Here is a 22,035-nt window from a genome sequence, read left to right as displayed (position 1 = left end):
GCTTGGCCCAGCTGTCCTCTAATGCCTGGGTCCTGGGGGTGCAGAGTCAGCGCAGACCTGGTCTGCATCACTTTGCCACTGGGTATGAATGGGGCCCAGGCAGGCTGGGAGCATTACCTGTCATGGCGCAGTGCCCGCATGTCCACATAGACGGTTGTGGGGTCCGGGCCAGCTGTGCCCTGGAAGGAGAGCAGCAGAGGAACTTCTGTTCAGGGGCCTCACTTTCATCTTGTTTCTACAGGCACAGCTGCATGGCAGCTCCTCCCTGGCCCCCGGGGACACCCAAGAAGGTAGCAGCTCTGCTCCCTGCAGTGAGTCTGCCTAGGGGTTCGAGGTCCCCCAGGCAGGCTGATGCTTTCCATTCAAACATCCACAGAGCTTGATAATATTGAGTGAAACACTCAATGACTCTGAAAACACCAAATCATGCCACTTTACATTTCAGTTCTAACAACTTTCTATTCCCGCTGGTCTCTTGCTGTGATGAAAACACCATTAGGATTTGAGGGGCATTTCCACCATGCTGTCAGGCAGGGCCTGGCCTCTCACCAACCAACCTAATTCTACTGGGGACTGCTCGCAGCCGAGACTCACTCAGGTGAGATGGACGGCAGCCTTCACCTTTCTACTCCCTTCCTTTCTGAATCTTACAGTTAACATTAATCCCAACTAAAGGACATTATGTGTCATTTTATTCAATAAGGAACATCAATTAAATGAGTACTCTGATCAACATCACCCTTAAAGATCCCAGACAACATAACCTATGTCTGCACTGAAATTAAACACCTCTGCACTGGAACTAAACACAGCCCTTCCTCCCAAGGCAATGCTACGAGCATTAACATTTTTTGAAAATAGTTTTACTTTTAAATTTGGTTACAATGGAGCTTTTGTAATATGTCAAGTAATATCCACTGTGAACAAAGTAAGACAGCAAAAGAAACATGTTTGTCTAGAATTCATGAGAAAGTCACATGAACTCATGGGAGGGGAAGCACAGAGGCACCAACAAGGTCAAGGTCAAGGTCAAGGTCATACCTGCTCAGCCAGCTTTCCCAGCCTGTTGGGCTGACAGAGGCCAAGGAGGCAGCAGAGTGAGACAGGGAGGAGACAACCACGGGAAACACACACAGAAGCAGCAGCCACATGAGAAACACAGGGAAAGAGAGAGCAAAACCCACCTCTGTATCTTAAAGAGCAAACGTGAACATCCCATTAACATCATTTCTGCAATCGTGTGGCACCCACACCCTTCTGACGTCTAGCAAGGAGGCCCCAGGCTTGCAGACGCAGAGCCGCTAACACAAAGGCCGGCACCCACGCTCAGCCACAGCCTACACAAGAAGCGAGCTCACAAAAGGCTCCCGCCCGATCTCCTCTGCTGCGTGACAAGGGTCTGAGGCTTGAGTGGTCAGGGGTCTTTTTGTGGTGAAGAGGGTGTGAGCAGAGCCCCCGCCCTGCCCTGCATGCACTGCCACTGTGATGGGGAGGCACAAGGCCAAGCAAACACTTTGGAAACAGAGACAGACCTGCACTCAGCCCTGCTCTGGCACGGACAGGTGCCATTTCCTTCCAGCTATTCTTGTACTATGTGGGTGAATAAGGCATTCAATATGTAGGGTTATCTAAAAAGCTATTTAAGATGTTTTTAGAAAGAAATGAAATTGAGATACTAGCAGAAAATCTGGGAAATAGTTGTAGCTATCTGAGGAAGCAATAAACAGAACCGCTGTGAGTGCTTCAATCTCTGAAACTTGGTGCTACCTATTTTTTTTTTTTTTTTTTTTTTTTTGAGACAGGGTCTTGCTCTGTCGCCCAGGCTGGAGTGTAGTGGTGAGATCTTGGCTCACTGCAACCTCGTCTTCCCAGGTTCAAGCAATTCTTGTGCCTCAACCTCCCAAGTAGCTGGGACAACAGACACACACCACCAGCCAGCTAATTTTTGTATTTTTAGTAGAGACGGGGTCTCATTATATTGTCCAGGCTGGTCTCGAATTCCTGACCTCAGGTGATCCGCCTGCCTCGGCCTCCCAAAGTGCTGGGATTATAGGCATGAGCCACCACTCCTGGCCTGAAACTTGGTGCTTCCTTTTAATAAGACATTTCATGGTTTCAGAAATGAATTTGAGTCAATACAAATTGCCACATTTATTAGTGTTTCAATTTAATATTGCTAGATATCTTAAAAGAGGAAGTTCAATCTTGCTTTAAGAACTTAGCTGTGTTTTATATCTAACTTAGAGAGTCTTACAGGTAAGATGTTAGTCACTGTTCAAAAATGATTTGTGTTTTTTTCCAAATAAGCCTTTCTTCAACTAGAATAGAATATCTTTAAAAATAAAACCCTTGAAGCTAAAATGTTACATGGAAATGAAATATCAAAGGCTCAGAGAAGGAGAAATAGATCAGGCAGGTACAAAACTGCACATTAACAACTTGGAAACTTGGTCTCCATGCTGCCCACAGCCAGCTTTCGAGAACCGCAGGCCCCAAGCACCTCACCTGGAGGCAGATGGCCACGTTGACCCTGCACCCGAACGTGGTGCTTACGGCGCGGGCCGGCAGGCCCAGGTCCTTGAAGAGCTTGGAGAAAGACTGGGTCAGCGCAATCCTGGGCCGCTCCTCAGCGACCACCATGCACGTGCGCACACATGACAGGTTCACCCCCTTCATCTGCGGGAGGGGTGAGCAGTCAGGCCACAGCCACAGCTCAGTGAGTTGCCAGGGCCCTGGGCACTGTCTTGGGAAATCTCCAGGTGGGCACACAGAGGTGGAGCTGGACACCAACCTCCTCTCCACAGGCTGTGTCTGTCCCAGAGAATCCTAAGTGTGGATGCACTAAAAGATTCCCATCTGACGTGCATACCACACCTACCCTCCCACGCGGCCAGACTTCCGCCCCGCTATCTCGCAAGGACCCTGCCCTACCCCCTACCCTCCTCTCCTGCGGGGTGTGGAGCTGCAGAGACAGGTGGGCCGTGTGTAAAGGGCCCCTAGTGGGAAAGGGTTTTCTCTACTTCCTCAAACTGCAGGGAGGGGCCTTAGGAGTCTTGTTTTGTTTTGTTGTTTTTAAACTTCCCAGGGCTGTGGTCTGCAGCACACTCAGAAGCCCGGGTCTGGGCACTCACCCTGAGGACACCCGTCTGTGCGCCCAGGCCCTTGGTGCACATCTCCATCACAGAGTAGGAGCAGAAGGTGACGCGGGCCTTGTACTGGCTGACGGCCGACAGCCACAGGGACACGTTGCTCTCCAGCTCCAGCGGGGGCACCAGCACTGATTGGTGTCCCGAGTAGACACTGCGAGAGGGAAGGCTCGTGAGGCTCCGCCCGCCCACCCAGCACCCTGGGCGCTCCACTCTTCCCTTCCTCAAGGACACTTCTTTTCCAGCCACAACAAGGGCATGATTCTGTTCTGACGCCAAGTGGGGGGATTTGGTGGAAAACACGCCACAGGGTGAAGGTTGGGGGATGGCAGGCACGGGGTCCTGAGCTCTGCTCCAAACACTTGGAGAGGATCCGGGGACACCACTCCAGAGGCATTCACTTCTAGAGACGGATCACCACTTTCTAGTGTTTGAAGGAATCAAGCAGATTCTTCCCAAGTACTGATAATGCACAGTGTATTTAATGAAAAATGTATTTTCACTCAATTTCAGACTCAGACTCCAACCCACTTCATCCCCAAACAAATCCACGCACACACGTCTCATCGGCTTCCCGAGTACCCGAAAAGCTGCCTGAGCGCCCCACGCGCTGCCCCACCTGGCAGGGCCCTGCACTCACCTGCACAGACACCACAGGGCAAAACCAAGGCCACAGTAGGGGTCGAGGCAGACGGCAATCTGCCGCGAGGGGTACAGCTCACACTGCAGCTTTATGGAGCGGCATAAGGCGCTTGTGGCCGCGTGCGACATCTTAGGAGTAAAATAAAGTTCAAAAAAAAAAAAGTGAAATGAAATTCAGTGATGTGCAGGAGGGGAGAGGGTGGATGGCAGCGTCTGCTGTTCACATGGCTAGACCATAGCTCCAAACTACCAAACATCATATTTATTCCCTTAAAAGATGGTTGGCTCAAATCCCCATATAACCTAAATAATACCCAAGAAATGGTACACTAAAAATCTTTGAAACAAAATTTCAGGATACTGAATTTTTTAAATTTTTTTCTTTTTTTTTTTTTTTTGAGGCAGAGTCTTGCTCTGTCGCCCATGCTGGAGTGCAATGGCACAATCTCGGCTCACTGCAATCTCTGCCTCCTGGGTTCAAGCAATTCTCCTGCCTCAGCCTCCTGAGTATCTGGGATTAGAGGCACCCGCCACCATGCCCAGCTAATTTTTTGTATTTTTAGTAGAGACGGGGTTTCACCACGTTGGCCAGGATGGTCTCCATCTCTTGATCTTGTGATCCACCCGCCTCGGCCTCCCAAAGTGCTGGGATTACAGGCGTGAGCCACCACGCCCCGCCTGAAAAATTTTAATAGAGCTATTGACTCCCAGCAAGGTAAGAGATTCTTCAAAGCCACCAGTTCCTGTAAGCTAGACAGTCATAAATCAGAAAGTTTAGACATAACCATAATGCATCAGAAAACGCACTACTCTCAGGCTAATCACATTTTAGCGTTTATTGTTATTTAACACAAATCTTAAGAAGCAATATTGTTGCTTTGTGCTTTGCATAAGAAGGACCTGCCGGTTTAAATCTGCATCTGACATCCTTTCTGTCCACTCCTCCTGATTTCTAGGGGCTGAAGCAAACAAGATTTCAGAGGATCTACCTTCACTCCCGCTAATATCCCAGTGGTTGACACGCTGAAGTCCAAGTATGCGAGGACATCGGGGGAGGGGGGCCTGAAAATGCTCGCTACCTTCTTTTTCGGGATGTCATCTGTTAAACAGGAGACACCAGCAACATTAGTGTTCCCGCATGTATCCTGAACACTCTGGGCTTTCACAGGCAAGAGGCGACACATAATTTGTCCTTGGGAGTCCTGCAGAGAGTGAGCTCAGATGGGAGTGGGGCCTTGACGATGCAGGCTGTGTGTGCTCAGGAAAGCGTATTTCATTCTTCATGGAAACGCTACCCGGTACCACCAAGACCACACTGAGCCTGTGGGGATGGGGGATGAGGCAGGGCGAAGAGGGGAGGCATCACATCACTGGCCAGTAGGAAAGATTAGAGGACTGGGGATTTGCCAAAGGTCACACAGCCTATGGCAAAGCCCAGACGAGCCGAATCTCAACCACAGCAAGAACAGCTATGGACAGGCTCTGGGTTCTGCGTGCTTCATCAAGTTCTCGTGGCCGCGTGAGCCAGACACCACTGCCTCCCTGGGTGCAACTGGACACAGGCTCAGCAGGGGAGGCACTGCTCCCCTTGAGGCAAGCCTGTGAGGCTTTGGGGCCCTGGCCAGCTGTTTGGCTCTAAGCCTGCCCTCCCCTACACCAGCTGCCCTGGCCCAGCCCCATCCAGCCCAGGCTGAGACAGGTCCACGGCAGAGGGGAGCCAGGGGGGTTTCTGACCCTCACCCTGTTGGCCCGCAGCGTTTCATGGGGCATGACAGCATTCACCAATGATGGGGACAGGGATGCTGGAGTGGCGGCATGCGGTGGGAGCTGTGTCCTCAAAGGGTTTGCAGAAAGCCTCAGAGAGCTGCCAGCCTCCATGCCAGTAGGAGGCGGGTGAGAGGGGCAAGGCTGTGCTCCACACCACTTGGGACTGGGTGCGGCTGCTGTGGGCTGAGTGGAGCGTGGGTTTACACATGGGACAGGGACCCCTACTCCCCACCAGGGCCCAGGGCACCCCCTACTGTCAGCCAGGCTCCTGCCAGGACTGCTCTTGCCTCACGTGTGTTTTTGGATGGCAGCCAGGCCACACCACACCTACAACAAAGAAAGGAAAAGGGACTGGTCCTGGGCAGTGCGAGGACACTCACCTGTGTCTAGGATGGTGGGCCAGGTCCTGATGTCCACGGCAGCAGCAGCCTCCTTGGACCTGAGCAGCCGTGTGACAGCCTGCGTGGTGAGGACGCATGCAGACTTGCTGACCTGCATGGCGAGGGGCCAAGGGTGGGTGGGCAGGGCCTCTCGAGCTGCCCAGAAAAGGGGGCAGTGGAGGGCAGCCTTGCAGCCTCCCACTCACAGACCCTGACCCGCGGGCCAGGTAGGCGCACCTCCACGATCATCTTGACGGTGGGCAGTGTGGTGCCGAGGTTCTGAGGGTGCGGGGGCCGCACGGTGACAGGCACGCAGCCACAGTACAAGCAGCCATAGAACGCGGCGATGAGGTCCACCCCTGTGGAGACAAGGACTGGCTGTGAGGAGGCCGGCCACAAGAGGCTCCCACCAGCCTCTGTTCACTGTTCCTGCGAGATAGGGGGGGAGGTGGTGCTGGCGGGGCATGGGGTGACTCCTGGGTTTCCAAAGGGGTAACTGAGCTGAGGAGGCAGACACATGCAGAGAATGCAGAGAGGAGGGGCTAAGCTTAGTTTTGGAAGATGCTTCGGGGAGGGAATGTCCAGGGGGCTGCTTAGGATAGGTGGCTGCTTACAAAGAGCTGCAGGTGGACAGCCCCACATTGAGCCCACCTGGTGGGTAGACCAGAGCCACATGGTCCCCAACACTCAGTCTTCCCTTCTCCATCAGAGCTGCGGCCACTCTCTCAGCCCTTTTGTGCAGCTGGACACAGGTTGCAGTGCTTGTGACGGTGCCCTAGGAAAGTGATCTTTGAGCTCATCTGTGTGCTGGTGCGTGCAGGTGGGCTGTTCGCAGATCTGCGTGCACACCACCTGCACGCCACTGCACACGACACCCTGTGATTAGGGTCCATGATAATGACAATGTGTCAGTCCTAGGAGTGCGGCTGGTGTCTTTTTTTTTTGGTAGAGATGGGGTTTCACCATGTTGGCCAGGCTGGTCTCGAACTCCTGACCTCAGGTGATCTGTCTGCCTCAGCCTCTCAAAGTGCTGGGATTACAGGCATAAGCCACCACACATGGTCCACGACTGGTGTCTTTTCTCACCATCTGTACTCTCACTAGCAGTAAAGGGACAGGCACGCAAGCATCTCCTGTGTGGTCCCAGCTAACAGGGAGAGGTGCGGGCACTCCATTCACCCAGGGCAGAGCCAGAAACATGTGGCTAAAGACCTTCCTGGCCTTTTCAATAAGACATTCCATACAACACCATTATAAATAAATAATAAGCGATAAGCAAACATCCCCGAATTGTACTATTTTGCATGCCCACAGGTCACCTGCACCGAGCCTGGGCCTGTGTCATCTGCAACCGGCTTTCTCAGAGGCGTCTGTGCGTCTCCTCTAGGACTGACTGCACCAGCAACTTCATTCACCCTGTCTCTCTGCTGAGGGGCACTGGGGCTATGTGACCAGTTCAGTGCAAACAGAAATACCTGGTAACCCTACCTCTCTGCTCAGGACACTCATCCTCCCTGATCCCCTGCCAGGCCTCGCAGCTTTTTTTAGTTCTTCTTAAGAAGACAAAAAGTGCAATTCAGTCTAATAAACATAAAACTCCAGAGCAGACCAGTGTAACATCAAAACTCCCTGCTTCTTGATTGGTGGCTTCTACTGACAGAGGGCAGTGGAAGAGAGAGACCAGTGGACGCACTTATGTGCTGTGTCCAGGCACAAGGGCTGGGCAGATCCTGAGATTCCAAATCCTGGAAGCTTTGCCAGTCCATATGAGTCAGGGCCCCATCAGGACAGAAACTGAGATCTGGACTGGGACTCAAAGCCCGCAAGGTCCAAGATCCCACTGCATCTTTAGGGAAAACCCAGCGATCCCCAGCCTTATCTGCATCCCCTACCTGGGACCACCTGGCCCCCACCACACTGGCCTCCTTTCCTGCCTTGAGCCACTGGGCATCATTCTTCATAGCCCCTGCTACCCAGTTCCATTCAAAGCCCCCTCCCCAGCACTCCAGGTCACATCCCTCCACTGTATTGATATTGAGGTTCTCACCATAAGCTGATTTTACCTTGGTCAATGATAAATCATTGGCTGGTTTGTAGGCTTTAGAACTCAATCAATCATAATATAAATGTTTACTGGGCATGGTTCTAGATGCTTCCAATACACCAGAAAAACAAAGTCTCTCTCCTACGGAATTTGTCTTCTAGCAGGAAAGACTGATTTTAAACCTCCTGAGAGTAGGGGTCCTTTTAATCTTATTACTGTGCACTGTGCACATTGTAGGCATCATTAAGTATTTTTTTAATTCGAATGAGCAGCACCAAAAGCTAGAAGAGCATATTCTAAGCCGCAGTGACCTACTCTTTACGACACCAAAGCTTAAGAGTTCTTACAGCTTGTATGGTGCATGGACAGGGAGCCTTGCAGGGTTTTAAATTATTTAACTTTCTGTGTTTCCGCATTTTGCATTCCTGCCCACAACCTGAATATGAAGATTACAGCTTCTCCTTCTTGACATCCTGAATGTTCCTAGCATAGTGGCATGCACACAACACGAACTTGAAACACATGAGAATTTCCAAATCAGCAGCAGGAGCAGGGCAGGAAGCAACATTTGTCATTTAAAAGCTGTAACCAAATGTAGAAATTCTAAATGGCTAATTTTTTACAAAATAAACATTTCCTTTTAGCTCACAAACTTAGGAATATTTACATGTATACTGTTTTTAATTTTAAAAACTTGAACTGATGAAAATTTTCCTGCTAAACACAAAATCAATAGAAATACTATTGTGTGAAATGTGTGGAAAACAAGAAAGGAAAGGGCAGGCAGAGAGAGCTGCACCAGACAAGGGGGCTGAGTCCACAGGCACATTATTCTCTAAACATGAAAATAACCAGGACACTGGCATCACGAACTAGACAAGCAAAGGGCTCCACCGGCCCACAGGTGTTTCCAAGCCCTGTGGGCGCGACGCTGCCTCACCTTGGCGTTCAGCAGCAAGAACAGCGGGTGGTCAGGAGTGGTGTGGGCACGCCACTGCAGCACATCAGCCAGGAACAGGAACTGCACGAGAGGGTGACTTGGTCACTGGCGCCTCTGGGGCATGCACACCCGTCCACCCGTCCCCGGAACTGGCCTGTCACCTTCCGTGCCTGGTCGCTGTCCTCCAGGTGGGCGAGCTCTCTCCCGGAAGCCTGAGCGATTCTCTTCCCAGCAACCAGGTTCCCCACGATCATTGAGGCTGGTCCAACCTCTAGAAATGGGGGAACTCTGAATGAGAAGCTGGTGACTTCTCATATATAATCATCATGTGACTTTATTTACAATTTTTATTTTGAAAACATACTTGAATGAGGCATTTAACTCTTCTACTGAGATACAAATATTCAGAAAGCTAGCTACAAGGTTTATGCTAAGTGACAAAGAGAATTTCTCTCTTAAACATAAACCACGCCATATCGAGAAGTTTACTACATGACGTATCTCAGAGGATATGATTTGGCCTCAGTCACAGCAAAATTCTTAACATATTTTGTTTTACTGTACTTTATATATAAATCAGGAAATTAAATCTTCCTGATGAAATGTATTTAGTGATATGTGTTCAATAATTAACAACAAAAAAAAAACTTTGGCATGTACTAAAAGTCAACAGGACCAAATAAATGAAAAATTGCATTAAAGTTAAACCAGTCTCTAAAATTAGCTTTTAAATGTATAAAATGAGGGAAGGAAAGTTGACCATTTGCTGAGAGATTTCCAAGGTCCCATCAACCCAGTGTCTGTGGCGGGTCCCAGGGCCGAGGCAGGCAGCTGGCTCCTGGGGACAGGTGTGGCTTATGCCCCATAGCACAGTGTGGCCACAGAGGCACTTTTGACTTTAAGCTCCAGTATGATCCTGGGCATCATTTCTAGCCCTAGGGAGCCATCTCCTAGCCATGCAAAGCTAAGATGCCATCCTTGAGTTTATCGTTAAAATTGGTCCCTAACAGGCAGGTGGAAACCACCATGCAGGTGATGTCGTTAAGTTCCCCCATGCGTGGCTGGTTCTAGGAAGGCAGGAGGTGGCACCATTCTGGGATGCACACTCACTCTGGCTCTTGACCCCAGCCCCAAAGACGGGGGCACTTGGCACTGGAGGTTTGGCAAGGCCACACCCTAACCACAAGCACAGCTGTTATCACTGTTAGACTAGAGAGCATCCTGTTGTTAGGTTCAACTAACCTGGTTGTTTCTGACGAGGTTTGGGGAGGTTGGTAACACAGGTATGAGGGCACATCAGCACATTACACGGGTGCAGTGTCCCTTCCAGAAAGCGCTGTTTGGTTTCAGAAATGTGAATCCCTCCAAGAGGAGCCTTGGGCAAGGTGTTGGCGGGAACCAGGGCCAGACAGTACACGCCCACCTGGTGGATGCTGTCGATGGCCTGAAAGGGAAGGACCCTGTTTGGCACAGGCCCCCATCTTGAGGCTGGGGAGATCCTGGGTGCGGGACAGGAACATCCCCTCTGTGGACCTGTTCCCCAGGCCAGGAAATGGAATGCCCTCTGGACACTTTGTTAAATGAGGAAACAAGACGAAGAGGAGTGTGTGCAGTTTTCTACCATTTAACTCAGAAAGGGGAAACGCACACACTGTATTTGTGTACACATGTCCATAAATCTGTGACCAGAGGCTGAGGAGATGATGGTGAAAGGGCACAAAGCCTCAATTAGACAGGAGGAGGAAAGTTTTTTCTTTGAGATATATTGCACAGACTGGTGAATATAATAATGTACATTTCAAAATCACTATGAGAGTGCATTTCAAATGTTCTCATCAGAAAAAAATAAATATTGAGGTGATGGATAATTATTCTATATTGTATTCATAAATTATAACATCACTTCGTATCCCGTAAATACATTCAGCTGGAATTTGTCAATTTGCAGTGAAAAATACAGATAAACAAGCTGGAGGCAGGGAGGACAGGGCGGGACAAGCCAGCCATCTGGCACTCGGAGTGGAGTGGGGTGCCGTGCCAGGGCGCCCACCTGCAGCACCCGGCTCATCCACTGGAAGCTGTCCTCCTCCGAGGCATCCGGCCGCTGCTCAGCCACCAGGACAATCCGGTCATCGTGCAGCACGGCCACAGAGAACACAGCGATCCTGAGGGATGAGACATGGGAATGGCTACACGGCAAGGGGCCAAACAAGACACAGATGCATTCTCACCCTCACAATGGAAGGGGCAGGCTGTCCTAGTATTTAAAATGCAGTCTATCAGGCTGTCCTAGTATTTAAAATGCAGTCTATCAAATGGGGCTACCTGCTGCAAATTCAAAAAGCAACTCATCATTCTAATCTCCTAGAGGATAGTTGAAATGTGTCTCAAGTCACAAAAAACAGAGAGGACTTCAGGACAAAGCAAAACAGCTCCAAAGACACGTTTTTACAAGAAAAAATTCCTTAATCTGATGTAAATTTCCTTGTGCACAAATCTTTGTCTAAAAATTCTATTTATTGTATTTTTTTAATCCAACAGATCACATCTCTATTTTACTAATCTATTCACATTTATAGTGATTAGTATATTTAGACGTGTTTTTACTATCTTAAAAATTTCAACATGTCCTCCTTTTTTCTGTGTTGCCTTTTCCTTCTTTTAGACTTTGAGTTGAATCTCTGTCTTTTCCTTTATAAAGTAAGAAGATGGTCTCCCCACCAAACCCATCATGTTAGGGTGTCTACCATTCTGACTCTGGGACATGATGAATATACCGTCTCTTGTCCTTTCCTTTGACTTGTGTTGTGTACACACACACACACACATTTACACAACAGACCTCACCTACTACTGAGTTGTCCTTACTCTCATACATCTTATAGCACTTGCTGAATTTATTTCTCTTAGTATCTTGACCAAAACTGTTTTCAGTACGGATCTCTGTGTGTCAAAACTTCTGAAATTTACATGCTTAAAAATATTTTTTATTACAACTGCACAATAAAGTGACAATTTGGATAAATTGGGTGCACTGTTATCTTGTGCCAGTTCTACTGTGGGGAAGTCTGATGTGTTTTGCTTGGCTTTTGTGTGGTCCATGGTGAGAATACAGATAAGCTCAACATGCCATGGGGCCCTCTGTGGACCATTTCCCAGTCCAGAGAACCCCAACCACCTGCTTCCTCAGACAATCCCTGCTCCACTCCACATATCCCTTCTCCTTGAGTTTGCTATCTGGACACCAGCCCTTATTCTCTCCCATCTCTCTTAATAGTTCCTTTAAAGTTCCTATTTTACTTCCAGAGTAGTTCCCTAATCTGACTTTCCACCTTCTCTACTTGTTCTCTAGCTGTATCCATTTTATGTACGCCATCTACTGTGTTCTTTGAACAATTACTTTGTTAGCATTTCTTGATCTTAGTTCATGTTGCAAATCTTCTATTGCTCTTCTTCCAATGGCACATATACTCTCAACTGGTTGTGGTTCCATTTCCAAGCTCCTGTATTCCTCAGCTCTTCCCTAGTGGGGACAGGGAGGCTATCCTGCCTGCAGATGCAGTCACCATCAGGTACAGGTGGCCCTGCGAGGGAGTGGTCTCCCTGCTCCACCTCAAAGCAGGGTTTGGGCTACCCTGATGTTATCCCTAAGGACACCTGCCCAACGTGTCCCCCATTTCTGCTGTGAGGGGCAGGTCATGACCCTGGCTGTGCCACCTTCCTCCTGCACGCAGGCACGCGTGCGTGCACACACACACACACACACACACGCATGCACACATGCATGAGCATAGTCTGCCCTTCCCAGCCCCCTGAGCAATCTCCCACCTTCTCTGTTGTCCATTCTCTGGGCTTTTTCCTCAAGACTAACCATGATGACACACCACTTTGCAGAATCCCCTCATGATTGCTTTAAGGGTTACTCAAAGGCAGGGTCTGACCTGGCTCCCAAGTACCTTAGTTTGAGTAACAAAAGGCACATCCTTGGCCAGGCACATTGGCTGACACCTGTAATCCCAGCAGTTTGGAGGCCAAGGAGGGAGGATTGCTTGAGCCCAGGAGTTTGAGAGCAGCTTGAGCAACATAGTGAGACTCTATCTCTACAAAAAAACTAAAAAATTAGCCAGGCATGGGGTGCATGCCTGTGGTCCCAGCTACTCAGGAGGCTGCGGTAAGAGGACTGCTTGAAGCCCGGGAGGTTGAGGCTCCAGTGAGTTATGATCACACTACTGCACTCCAGCCTGGATGGGCAACAGAGTGAGACCCTATCTTTTTTTTTTTTTAAAAAAAAAAAAAAAAAAAAGGGCACCCCCTTGAGAAAAATAACATTTAAAAAGGAGGCTGGTCGAGTGGACCAGTTAGGGGAAGAGCTTCCTCCCAGACAAGGAGCTTGGGAGTAGAAGGAGCAAAATTCTCCTCCTGACCCCTGTGCCCAGGGGCATAGGCCTAGAGGTCTATTATTTGCTCAAGAGACTCTCTAAGGTCCTTGCTTTACACATGTAGAAAAGTTGAGTTGATTTTTATTCCAGAGGCAATGGAGGGTGTCATGTGTCTCGCAGAGAAAATGGCACTTTTCTGTTTTAATTCACATTCCAAGGTTATTAGGAACTTAGACCCATTTCTCCTTTGCTTTACTCAATTCTTCCCTCTCTGATTTGTCCCCTTGAGCCTTTGCCCCAAATTTTACATCAAAACCTTATTTTCTTAAGGAATCCAAGGAACTCTTTGGACAGTAAGGATATTAACTCTGGTATCATTGCTGCAGATATTTTCCTTTTACTTTAGGAGTTTTCTGATGTACAACAATTTTTAGGCTTTGTGAATTCAAATTTGCTGGGCTTTCCATCTACTGCAGAAAGACTTCCCGAGCTGTAAATGGAAGGAATCTACTCCCGGCACAGGGGTCCGCAGCGCATCACCTGCCTCTGTAGACAAACTTCATGGGCTCCACGGCCAGTGCGGTGGCCACAACGTCATCTGCATTGTGTCTGCGGACTCCAGTGACCATCAGCCCGTCCAGTTTGCCCACGATGAAGACCAGGTTGTCCTGAGGGAAAGGGTGTGGGTCAAGACTCCACCCACACGGGCAGAAGCTGGATGCGCCAGGACCATGGTCAGGCCCCTCAAGAAGGGGCCAACAGCACAGGAGCCTCTAGCGCCTTGCAAACGGGTCAATGCCTCACAGACCCAATCTGCAATGCAGACCCTGTGACAAGCTAGGCTTGGAACAGGGGCAGGCTGTGTGGAAGGAATGGGGGCTGCTGGGGCAGCATCAGGAAGGGGGTCAGCATGGGAAAGGGGCAGGCTGTGTGGAAGGAATGGGGGCTGCTGGGGCAGTGTCAGGAAGGGAAAGGCTCATAAGTGGGAAACAAGTTGTGGGTGGAGTTTGGGAAGGACTGAAAACTGCTGAGCTAAGGGCAGGAGTCCCAAACCTGGCACCAGTGACCTTCTGGGCTGACAATACCGTCGCAGGTGCTGTCCTGTGCTAATGTTGGACACTGAGCAGCATCTCTGGCCTCTAGGTACTCACTAGATGCCAGGAGCACTCCCCTCCCTTGAGTTGTGACAAGCAAAAATGTCTTCACAAGTTGCCAGAAGTCCCCTGGGAGGGAAGGGGCAAAATTGCCCAGTTGAGAGAAACACTGGGCCAAGATGTACAAATAGAAGTATTTATTTTTGAATAGTTTAGACATCCAAAATGGTAAAGAATGATATAATGAATACTCACGAACCTGCCACTCCATATAAAAAGCAAAACATCCTCATCCACCCCGGGGACCCCCGACTCGGGCCTGTGTGCAGGACTGTGCACCAGTCTCAGAGGTGTGGATGGCCCTGCACACAGGTAGGTGATGGGCAGGGAGGTCAGTGTGACCGACCAAGGCCACAAGGGAGGTCAGGAATGGCCAGGACAAGGGTGGGACTGCAACGAGATGTCCCTTAGCCACGCCCCCTACCTTCTCTGACTGCCAGTCCTGGTACAGGAGGACATACTCACAGGCCCGATGAAGCCCAGCAAGCCCGTCCTGGTGAATGGCCTGTCAAAGATGGGTGCTCCTCCTGTGGTGACCGGAACTGCCTGCACAAAGTGGAGAGGGGCACGATCAGGCTGTGGACAACCAACCAACTGGCCAAAAAGACCCAGCAGGCGGCAGGAGACTCAGCACCATGTGTACGCCTGCTGGCCAGGGGGAAAAAGGAGGCTGGCCCTGCATAGGCCCAGTTTCTGTGGCCTGGCTGCTCCATCTCCTGGGCAGGCCTCCTGAGGCAGGACACAAGCATCCCTTTTATCTCTGCTCTGGGTGCCTGGCCTCCCCTGGCCTCACTAGACTTGTCCTGAACAACTCACATCACAACAATGCAAAATAGCAGAGGGCTGGTTTCCCTGGGGCCACGGTGAGTGCCTTCCTATTGGCTACCAGGTCGCACCCACACACCCTTCTCCCATGCAGGACTGTGGGAAGCACGCTGAATCCCAGCTCTCCACAGCATGCCTGGTCCTGGTACTGGCCTTGCCCTCACTCTGGGAGGACACACAGGGGTGTGCAGGCCATGTGCCAACAGCCCCAGCAGGGCCTGTGTGGAAGGAGACCATCCCCGCAGCCTCTGCAATCCCCCAGCACCCAGCACACCTGGGGCCCCATGAGTGCTCATGCAACTTAACTTCAACATGAAAGTCAGGAAAAGGGACAAACCTCAAACACATTCTTCGTGATTCCAAGCAATCCATAGTACGCTGTGCCAGTTGCACTGGAACTGACGCATATTTCTCCCACTTCATCAGTTTTACAAAGATAAGGGGTACCTTCTAACTTCACAACACATACATTAGCTAAAATGAGAAAAAAAAAAACTCAAAATAATAAAGAACGTGTTTAAATGGATCATTCACAAAGATCTCCTTGCTGCTGTATGTGCAGTTATGGAAACAGGATGTTATATACACAGCATCTTCTTATAAGGAGTTTTATGACACAGATGGATACACATGCTACCTAGCTATAAGTCTTTATATTTTATATGTAATATTTTTTATAATCAATGTAAGGTGACCAGAAAGTACAACACATCCTTCATGTAATAAGCCCTGGCTGACAAAATATTTCCTGTACTACAATAAATAAACCCTGTGCCTCCTCTTGTCATACTGCCCTCTCGGGTCCACATAGGGTGCTGCTGGCCCTGGCTCCAGACCATCACCATCACACACGAGCCCAGGACACCAGCTCCTGCTCCAGAGGCTGACAGAACTCTGCCCATGCCTGCCCCCTTTCTAGTAACCTTATTTTAAATGCTAATCTGCCACGTGACTCCAGACTAATCTTAAGTCTAGGAGTGCCTCTAAGATATCTTCATGGAGAAATACCTATTCATTTTAAGTTCTGCCTAACCTCCAAAACAACCTTGATGCTGCTGCACACACTACAGGCTATGAGGTCCAGGGCACTCCCTCAGCCATGTGCACATTCTTTCCAGAGCGCAGATGCTCTTCCCCAAGACAAAGGCCCTGGGTCTGGAGGGTTGCGGTGCAGAGATCTACCTGCCTTGCAGCCACTCAAGACCAGGATTCTATCTGTAAGTTCCCCCAATGAACCACCCTTTACTGACAAACCATCTGTCTGCCTCCTTCTTCAGTTTCTCGGCCTTTCCGCATTTGGGGGCCAATTTGCACACATGCGCCTTTTCATGGAGCGCGATGTCTCAGGCCTCAGCGTGACTCCTCCCCCAACCCCATCACCCAGTTCTGTTTTTACTTAAGTGCATCCTACCCAACTCTCGGCGACCTGCTGCCTTCCCCTCCCACATGGGATCTCGTCTGCCTAGTCATCAGCTCTGCCACAGAAAGGCCTGCAGAAACAGCCTCACACAAAAGCATGAGATGCACAAATGAATGAGCGGTGGTCCATTAAACGAAACTTGGTTACTTAGCAATCAATTAACCCATTGGGTCAGCTAGGAACTGTGCTTCTGTGCCTCTTCTTGAGTTTTTTTCTAATACATTCTCATCTCCAAAGACAGTAAAAAGAAAGACAGAGACAACCAGATATTTGCTTCCTTTTGCCACAAATCAGATAAAAGACTTTGCAGAGAGAATGCAGCCATGCTTGGCTGATGTGGAAGGTGGTGCTTGTCTGTGCTTCCAGGTGGCCATCCAGGCAGCTGTCAGTGCCACACAACACTTACAAGCACATGCAGAGATGGGGCAAGGTCACGAAAAGCCACAAAGCACCACATACACACTTGATACCGTAGTGAACACAAATGCTGCAGGCCTACACAGGGCAGACTGAAAAACTGCTGAAAACAAATCACCGTAGGATTCACCATGGGGCTCAGTCCCACAACAAGGGGTACAGCCCGGGGGCTGTGGAGGGTCATGGGAAACAGGGGTCCACCTGTGGGAGTGCTGCGTGCACGCCTGGGGGAGTGCCCGGGGGAGCGCTATGCGTTCGCGCCTGGCAGAGGGGGAGCGCTGCATGCACACACCTGGGGGAGGGGGGTGCTCTGCGTGCACACCTGGGGGAGCGCTGCATGCACATCTGGTAGAGCGCTGCGTGCACACACCTGGGGGAGCGCTGAGTGCACGCCTGGGGGAGCACTGTGTGCACGCCTGGGGAAGGAGGTGTGCTGCGTGCACGCCTAGGGGAGCGCTGCGCAAGCATGTCCTGTCCTAATCCACATTTTACAAATAAAATGCGCACAACTACAGATATTCCTAAGATTCATTCAGAATCATGACCTCATGATGATTTTCCAGGGAAGTTTAAACACTTACCTGTATTTTCCCCATGACGTAAATAAGTGACACCCCAATGATTGCTATCTGTGAAAATGTTTTATGACAGGTTCAAGCACCGTGCAAGACTGACTGTTCTATTTCTCAGTAGAATTATTTTACGACAGGTTCAAGCACCGTGCAAGACTGACTGTTCTATTTCTCAGTAGAATTACAGGAAAAAAATGATGCCATTTGTATGAGTAAAAAGTAGAGCTAGAAACACAGGCTGAAATACTTCAGTCTTATTCAATGAGGACCCAGCATCTGTGCACACACAGGGATCAGGCACCAGCTGGCCCCAGGCTCCAGGTTAGAGATGGCTGGGCTGCCAGCACCACCCACAGACAGGGTCTGCACCTGAGCAGCCACAGCCTGTCAGCACAGCCGCCTGCAAGAGGCAGAGTTGCAGGCACAAGAGCCAGGACGCTGAGCCTCTCGCAGTGCCTGCAACCCCTAACGCAGTCAGGGCCGCATTGGAAGGGGGGAGACTGCACTGAGAGATGGGGCCCTGCCTCTAGAAGTCACCAAAAGGGGCCCTGACAGCTGCCCATGAACCCCAGAAGGGCCATCGCAGGGAGGCAGGAAAGCTGAAGTAGCTGTGGGGTGGCTACAAGGAGGGCAGCCTCAGACCACATGACAGTGTCCCCTCTCGAATGTCACCAGGGCCTCCCAGGCCAGATTCTGCCTCAGGCCAGCAAGGAAAACCTCCAACATCTAACATGACAGTCAGGCCCACAGCACCGACGTCTGCAGAAGAGTTCACATAGGCCTTTCTGACATCGAGGAATTTCTGGGAAGCTTCCATGAGGCTTCTAACACATGCTTGCTAGAACTTACTTAGATAACCTAATTATCAAGTTATTCACAAACGTTACCATTTTCCTCAGAGTTGCCCACTTCACATGGTTGCCATGGGGTTAAATGCTTCAACACATATGAAGTATGAAGCCTGTGCCTGGAACACAGTGAGCTATTATCACCATCTTCCCAAACATCAAAGAACTGTCAGTGAGCTGCATAGGCCATATAGACATCTTTATATTTTAGCTCATCTTTAAACTTAACACAAAGGGAGGGAAAAAAACTGAGCAAATATTTTACAAAGTAAGATTCCAATTTACATTGAAAATCATTCTTGAGAAATCTTTTACTTGGATGCTTGCTTCTAAAGCACTACTATAAAGCCTGCAGCATTTATAAGAGGCTGAGGCAGGAGAATCGCTTGAACCTGGGAGGCGGATGATGCAGTGAGCCAAGATCACACCACTGCACTCCGGCCTGGTGACAAAGCAAGACTCCGTCTCAAAACAAAACAAAACCCTTTTTGTTACCTCAATCAGTCACGGACAAAGACCCACTCTGGTTATGTCTCTTACCTCCAGGCATCACCTGACCAACGTCCTGAACAGTAAGGACTGACAACTTTTCTTCAGTATCCACTCTGATAACACCATAACTTAGACCGTTCATCGATAGGACTGCTTTTCTTGGAGGTGGTCCTCCCAGATCAGGTGGCCTAGAAAATAAAACCACCATGGGGTTAACTGACGAGGGGGATAAAATTCCAGGGAGGTGGGCCCACCTTGCCTGCAGCATGATTCTGCAAGCACCAAAGCCACTGCTCCATGTTACAGACTTGTGAGAAACGCATGTTCTAAAGATGCTGCAATGTCTCCAAACTACATGCCCCTCTGCAATGTGACCTCGACACTCCACTCAGTGGAAAAAGGCCTGTGACTACAGTGGTTGTGATGCTACGTGACTCCCAACGCAGGCCAGAAACATCAATTCAGCTTCTGCGCGACTGTCGGGACACTCGCCAGAAACATCAATTCAGCTTCTGTGCGACTGTCGGGACACTCGCCAGAAACATCAATTCAGCTTCTGCGCGACTGTCGGGACACTCGCCTGAAACATCAATTCAGCTTCTGCGCGACTGTCGGGACACTCGCCTGGAGCCCTGCGATGCCAGGCAAACAGAATGACGGTGTTAAGGCCACTGCGCTGCAAGGAAGCCCAGAGCGGCTCACTCTGAGAGAGCAGGTGGGGGCCTGAGATGTACACACACAAAGCTGTCTCGGCCCCTCACCGCTCCTGTCCAAACACCATCTCCTGCAAGCCAGAACCACCTGGCAGAGCCCTTCCTAAGCTCCTGGCCCACAGAAAGCATGTGAGACAATAAAATGACTGTTGTTGTTTGTGATACAACAATAGTAACTGGAACACTGAGCAACAAAGGCGTTTCCTCCAATAAGAAAAAAATTACACAGTTGCGCAAAACAAATCACCATAGAACAAAAGAATGAAGAATAATTTATAGTTTGTAGACAACAATAGTGTTTTTTTTAATGTTAAATGATTAAATAGTTAGGGTTACTTTTTTTTTTTTTTTTTGAGACAGAGTTTCACTCTTGTTGCCCAGGCTGGAGTGCAATGGCGCGATCTTGGCTCACTGCAACCTCCACCTCCCGGGTTCAAGCAGTTCTCCTGCCTCAGCCTCTCGAGTAGCTGGGACTATAGGCACCCGCCACCACGCCTGGCTAATTTTTTGTATTTTCAGTAGAGATGGGGTTTCACTATGTTAGCCAGGCTGGTCTCGAACTCCTAACCTAAGGTGATCCACCTGCCTAGGCCTCCCAAAGTGCTGGGATTACAGGCATGAGCCACCGTGCCCAGCCAAGTTAGGGTTACTGTTAAAAACTTAGGGTTACTTCCATATATGGAAACATATGCCATTTATGAATATATGACTATAATACAAGATTACAATTGAGGCTAAGACACCTCAGCTGTGAGCACACTGAGTTCTACCCACAGGATGGAGCTGGGGGTGAGGCAGGTGAGATGAGGAGAAAGGAAACCTCAGGAGGGGAGTGAGGAGCAGAGGAAGGACCAGCAGCCCCGCACCCACACACGAGGACACTCAGGGCAGTCTGCAGGCTCAACATGCCCTCCAGGCTGAGAGAGATGACATGAGGAAAACCGCCACAGGAGCAGCACAGGCCTCCCGGGAGGTGGGTGGCCGGGCACTAAGCACCAGGCCGGGCGCTTCTCCAGGCAGGTCAATGGTTCCCACAGACTCCACGGGCTGACCGACACCTGCCTCAGAGTAAGAAACAGTTCCTAGGTTGTAATGTTTACTACAGCTACAGACAAGATGACAAGGCCTTTCTAATTTGGGAAGCACTTAGGAAAATCCCAAGCCGGCATTCTGCAAGAATCCAGAGTATGGCCCAGGAAGTTCCTACCCAATTCCCCACGCACACCCAAGCTGGCAAAATGTGGGGGCCAGGCACCAAGGTGCTACTGCACAAATGGGCCTGGACCCTAACAGGCACAGGCACAGCTCCAGGATAACTCAGCTGTATGCAGAAGATTCAACTAAGTGCTCATGAGACATAGCAAGGAATGAGGTTACCTGCGGATGGCGACAGTCAGCGCCTCAGGAGAACTTGCACAAGGACAGATGACCTCCGGCCTCAGACCTCTGGACTGGAAGACGTTGAGGAAGGCATCACAGGAGGAGATCGACCCTGCACAGAGCAACAAGAGTGGAACACCAGCACTAACTGGGGGGCCAGCAGGGAAGGGGTGGCTGGCCACTGACGCACAGGAGCACATGCTCTTGGGGGTGTACCAGGCCACAGCTGGTGGCTGCACATGCTCAAGTCAGCACAGCCTGAGCCATCAGAACCACAGGGCTGCGTCAGCAGAAGGAAGGGGCCCCTTCACAGGCACCCTCAGACTTCATGTTCTTCAAGGAAGATGGTGTCTTTAAAGGAAATCAGACAGCCACGGATGGTTTAGTGCTCCAAGGGGCATCACTAGGGATAGGAAGGTGCTGCATGTGGTGGTAGACAAGCCGCACAGCACTGCAAGGATCAGGTGCAGTGACGGGGGGAGTGCCATGGGAAGAGGCACTGGACGGGAGGCGCATGCTCTGACTCCACCATGTGGACCACAGAGCGGCGGTGGGCATGGGATGGAGACGCAGAGACCTGAGCAGTGCTGCAGAACCCAGAAGCAGGCCCTGCCTGGCTCAGGTGTGGACCAAGAGAATGAGAGGCTCTGGGGATGCTGAAAGGTGGGGTGACCTCCCAAGAGATAGGGTGTCGGCCACACTGGAGAGGGCATAAGATGAAACATCAGCTTCTGATCCAGGGTAGTCTCCAGTGCATAGACAATGATTCCGGTTAACAAACAAGAAAACCCCTAATACCTGGTCAACATGTATGTGCTGCAACAGGAGCCCCTGTGTGACCAGCATCACCTGAGGCTTCCCCAGAGAAGGTACTGAGTCGGACCCTGGACAGTCCTGGGCCCCAGAGCTCACATGT

The 22,035-nt window shown here is 50.2% G+C and overlaps 1 protein-coding gene across 6 annotated transcripts in view; it reads right to left on the bottom strand.

Moving 5' to 3' along the window:
- Positions 1-22,035, bottom strand: part of DIP2A (disco interacting protein 2 homolog A) — a 112,679-nt gene that overhangs the window by 8,893 nt on the left and 81,751 nt on the right. For 4 of the 6 annotated variants that reach the window (XM_054468390.2, XM_063659877.1, XM_054468389.2 and 1 more), the window contains 17 exons: positions 21,117-21,231; positions 19,075-19,214; positions 15,615-15,751; positions 14,918-14,998; positions 13,839-13,966; positions 10,970-11,084; positions 10,162-10,363; positions 9,081-9,190; positions 8,920-9,000; positions 6,587-6,710; positions 6,173-6,294; positions 5,936-6,047; positions 4,778-4,887; positions 3,787-3,917; positions 3,132-3,300; positions 2,506-2,676; positions 118-179 (listed from right to left, as the gene is read on the bottom strand). In XM_054468390.2, coding sequence (XP_054324365.1) covers positions 118-179; positions 2,506-2,676; positions 3,132-3,300; positions 3,787-3,917; positions 4,778-4,887; positions 5,936-6,047; positions 6,173-6,294; positions 6,587-6,710; positions 8,920-9,000; positions 9,081-9,190; positions 10,162-10,363; positions 10,970-11,084; positions 13,839-13,966; positions 14,918-14,998; positions 15,615-15,751; positions 19,075-19,214; positions 21,117-21,231 — 2,110 coding nt within the window. Of the gene's footprint in view, positions 1-117; positions 180-2,505; positions 2,677-3,131; positions 3,301-3,786; positions 3,918-4,609; positions 5,110-5,935; positions 6,048-6,172; positions 6,295-6,586; positions 6,711-8,919; positions 9,001-9,080; positions 9,191-10,161; positions 10,364-10,969; positions 11,085-13,838; positions 13,967-14,917; positions 14,999-15,614; positions 15,752-19,074; positions 19,215-21,116; positions 21,232-22,035 lie in introns of those variants that run through there. The other 2 variants (XM_063659876.1, XM_063659879.1) reach the window with 2 other exon arrangements.

Source organism: Pongo pygmaeus, chromosome 22 (genome assembly GCF_028885625.2).
Source record: "Pongo pygmaeus isolate AG05252 chromosome 22, NHGRI_mPonPyg2-v2.0_pri, whole genome shotgun sequence".
NCBI classification, from domain to species: Eukaryota; Metazoa; Chordata; class Mammalia; order Primates; family Hominidae; genus Pongo; species Pongo pygmaeus.
The sequence above is the reverse complement of the archived record's forward strand: the minus strand, read 5'-3'. Positions and strand labels throughout refer to the sequence as shown.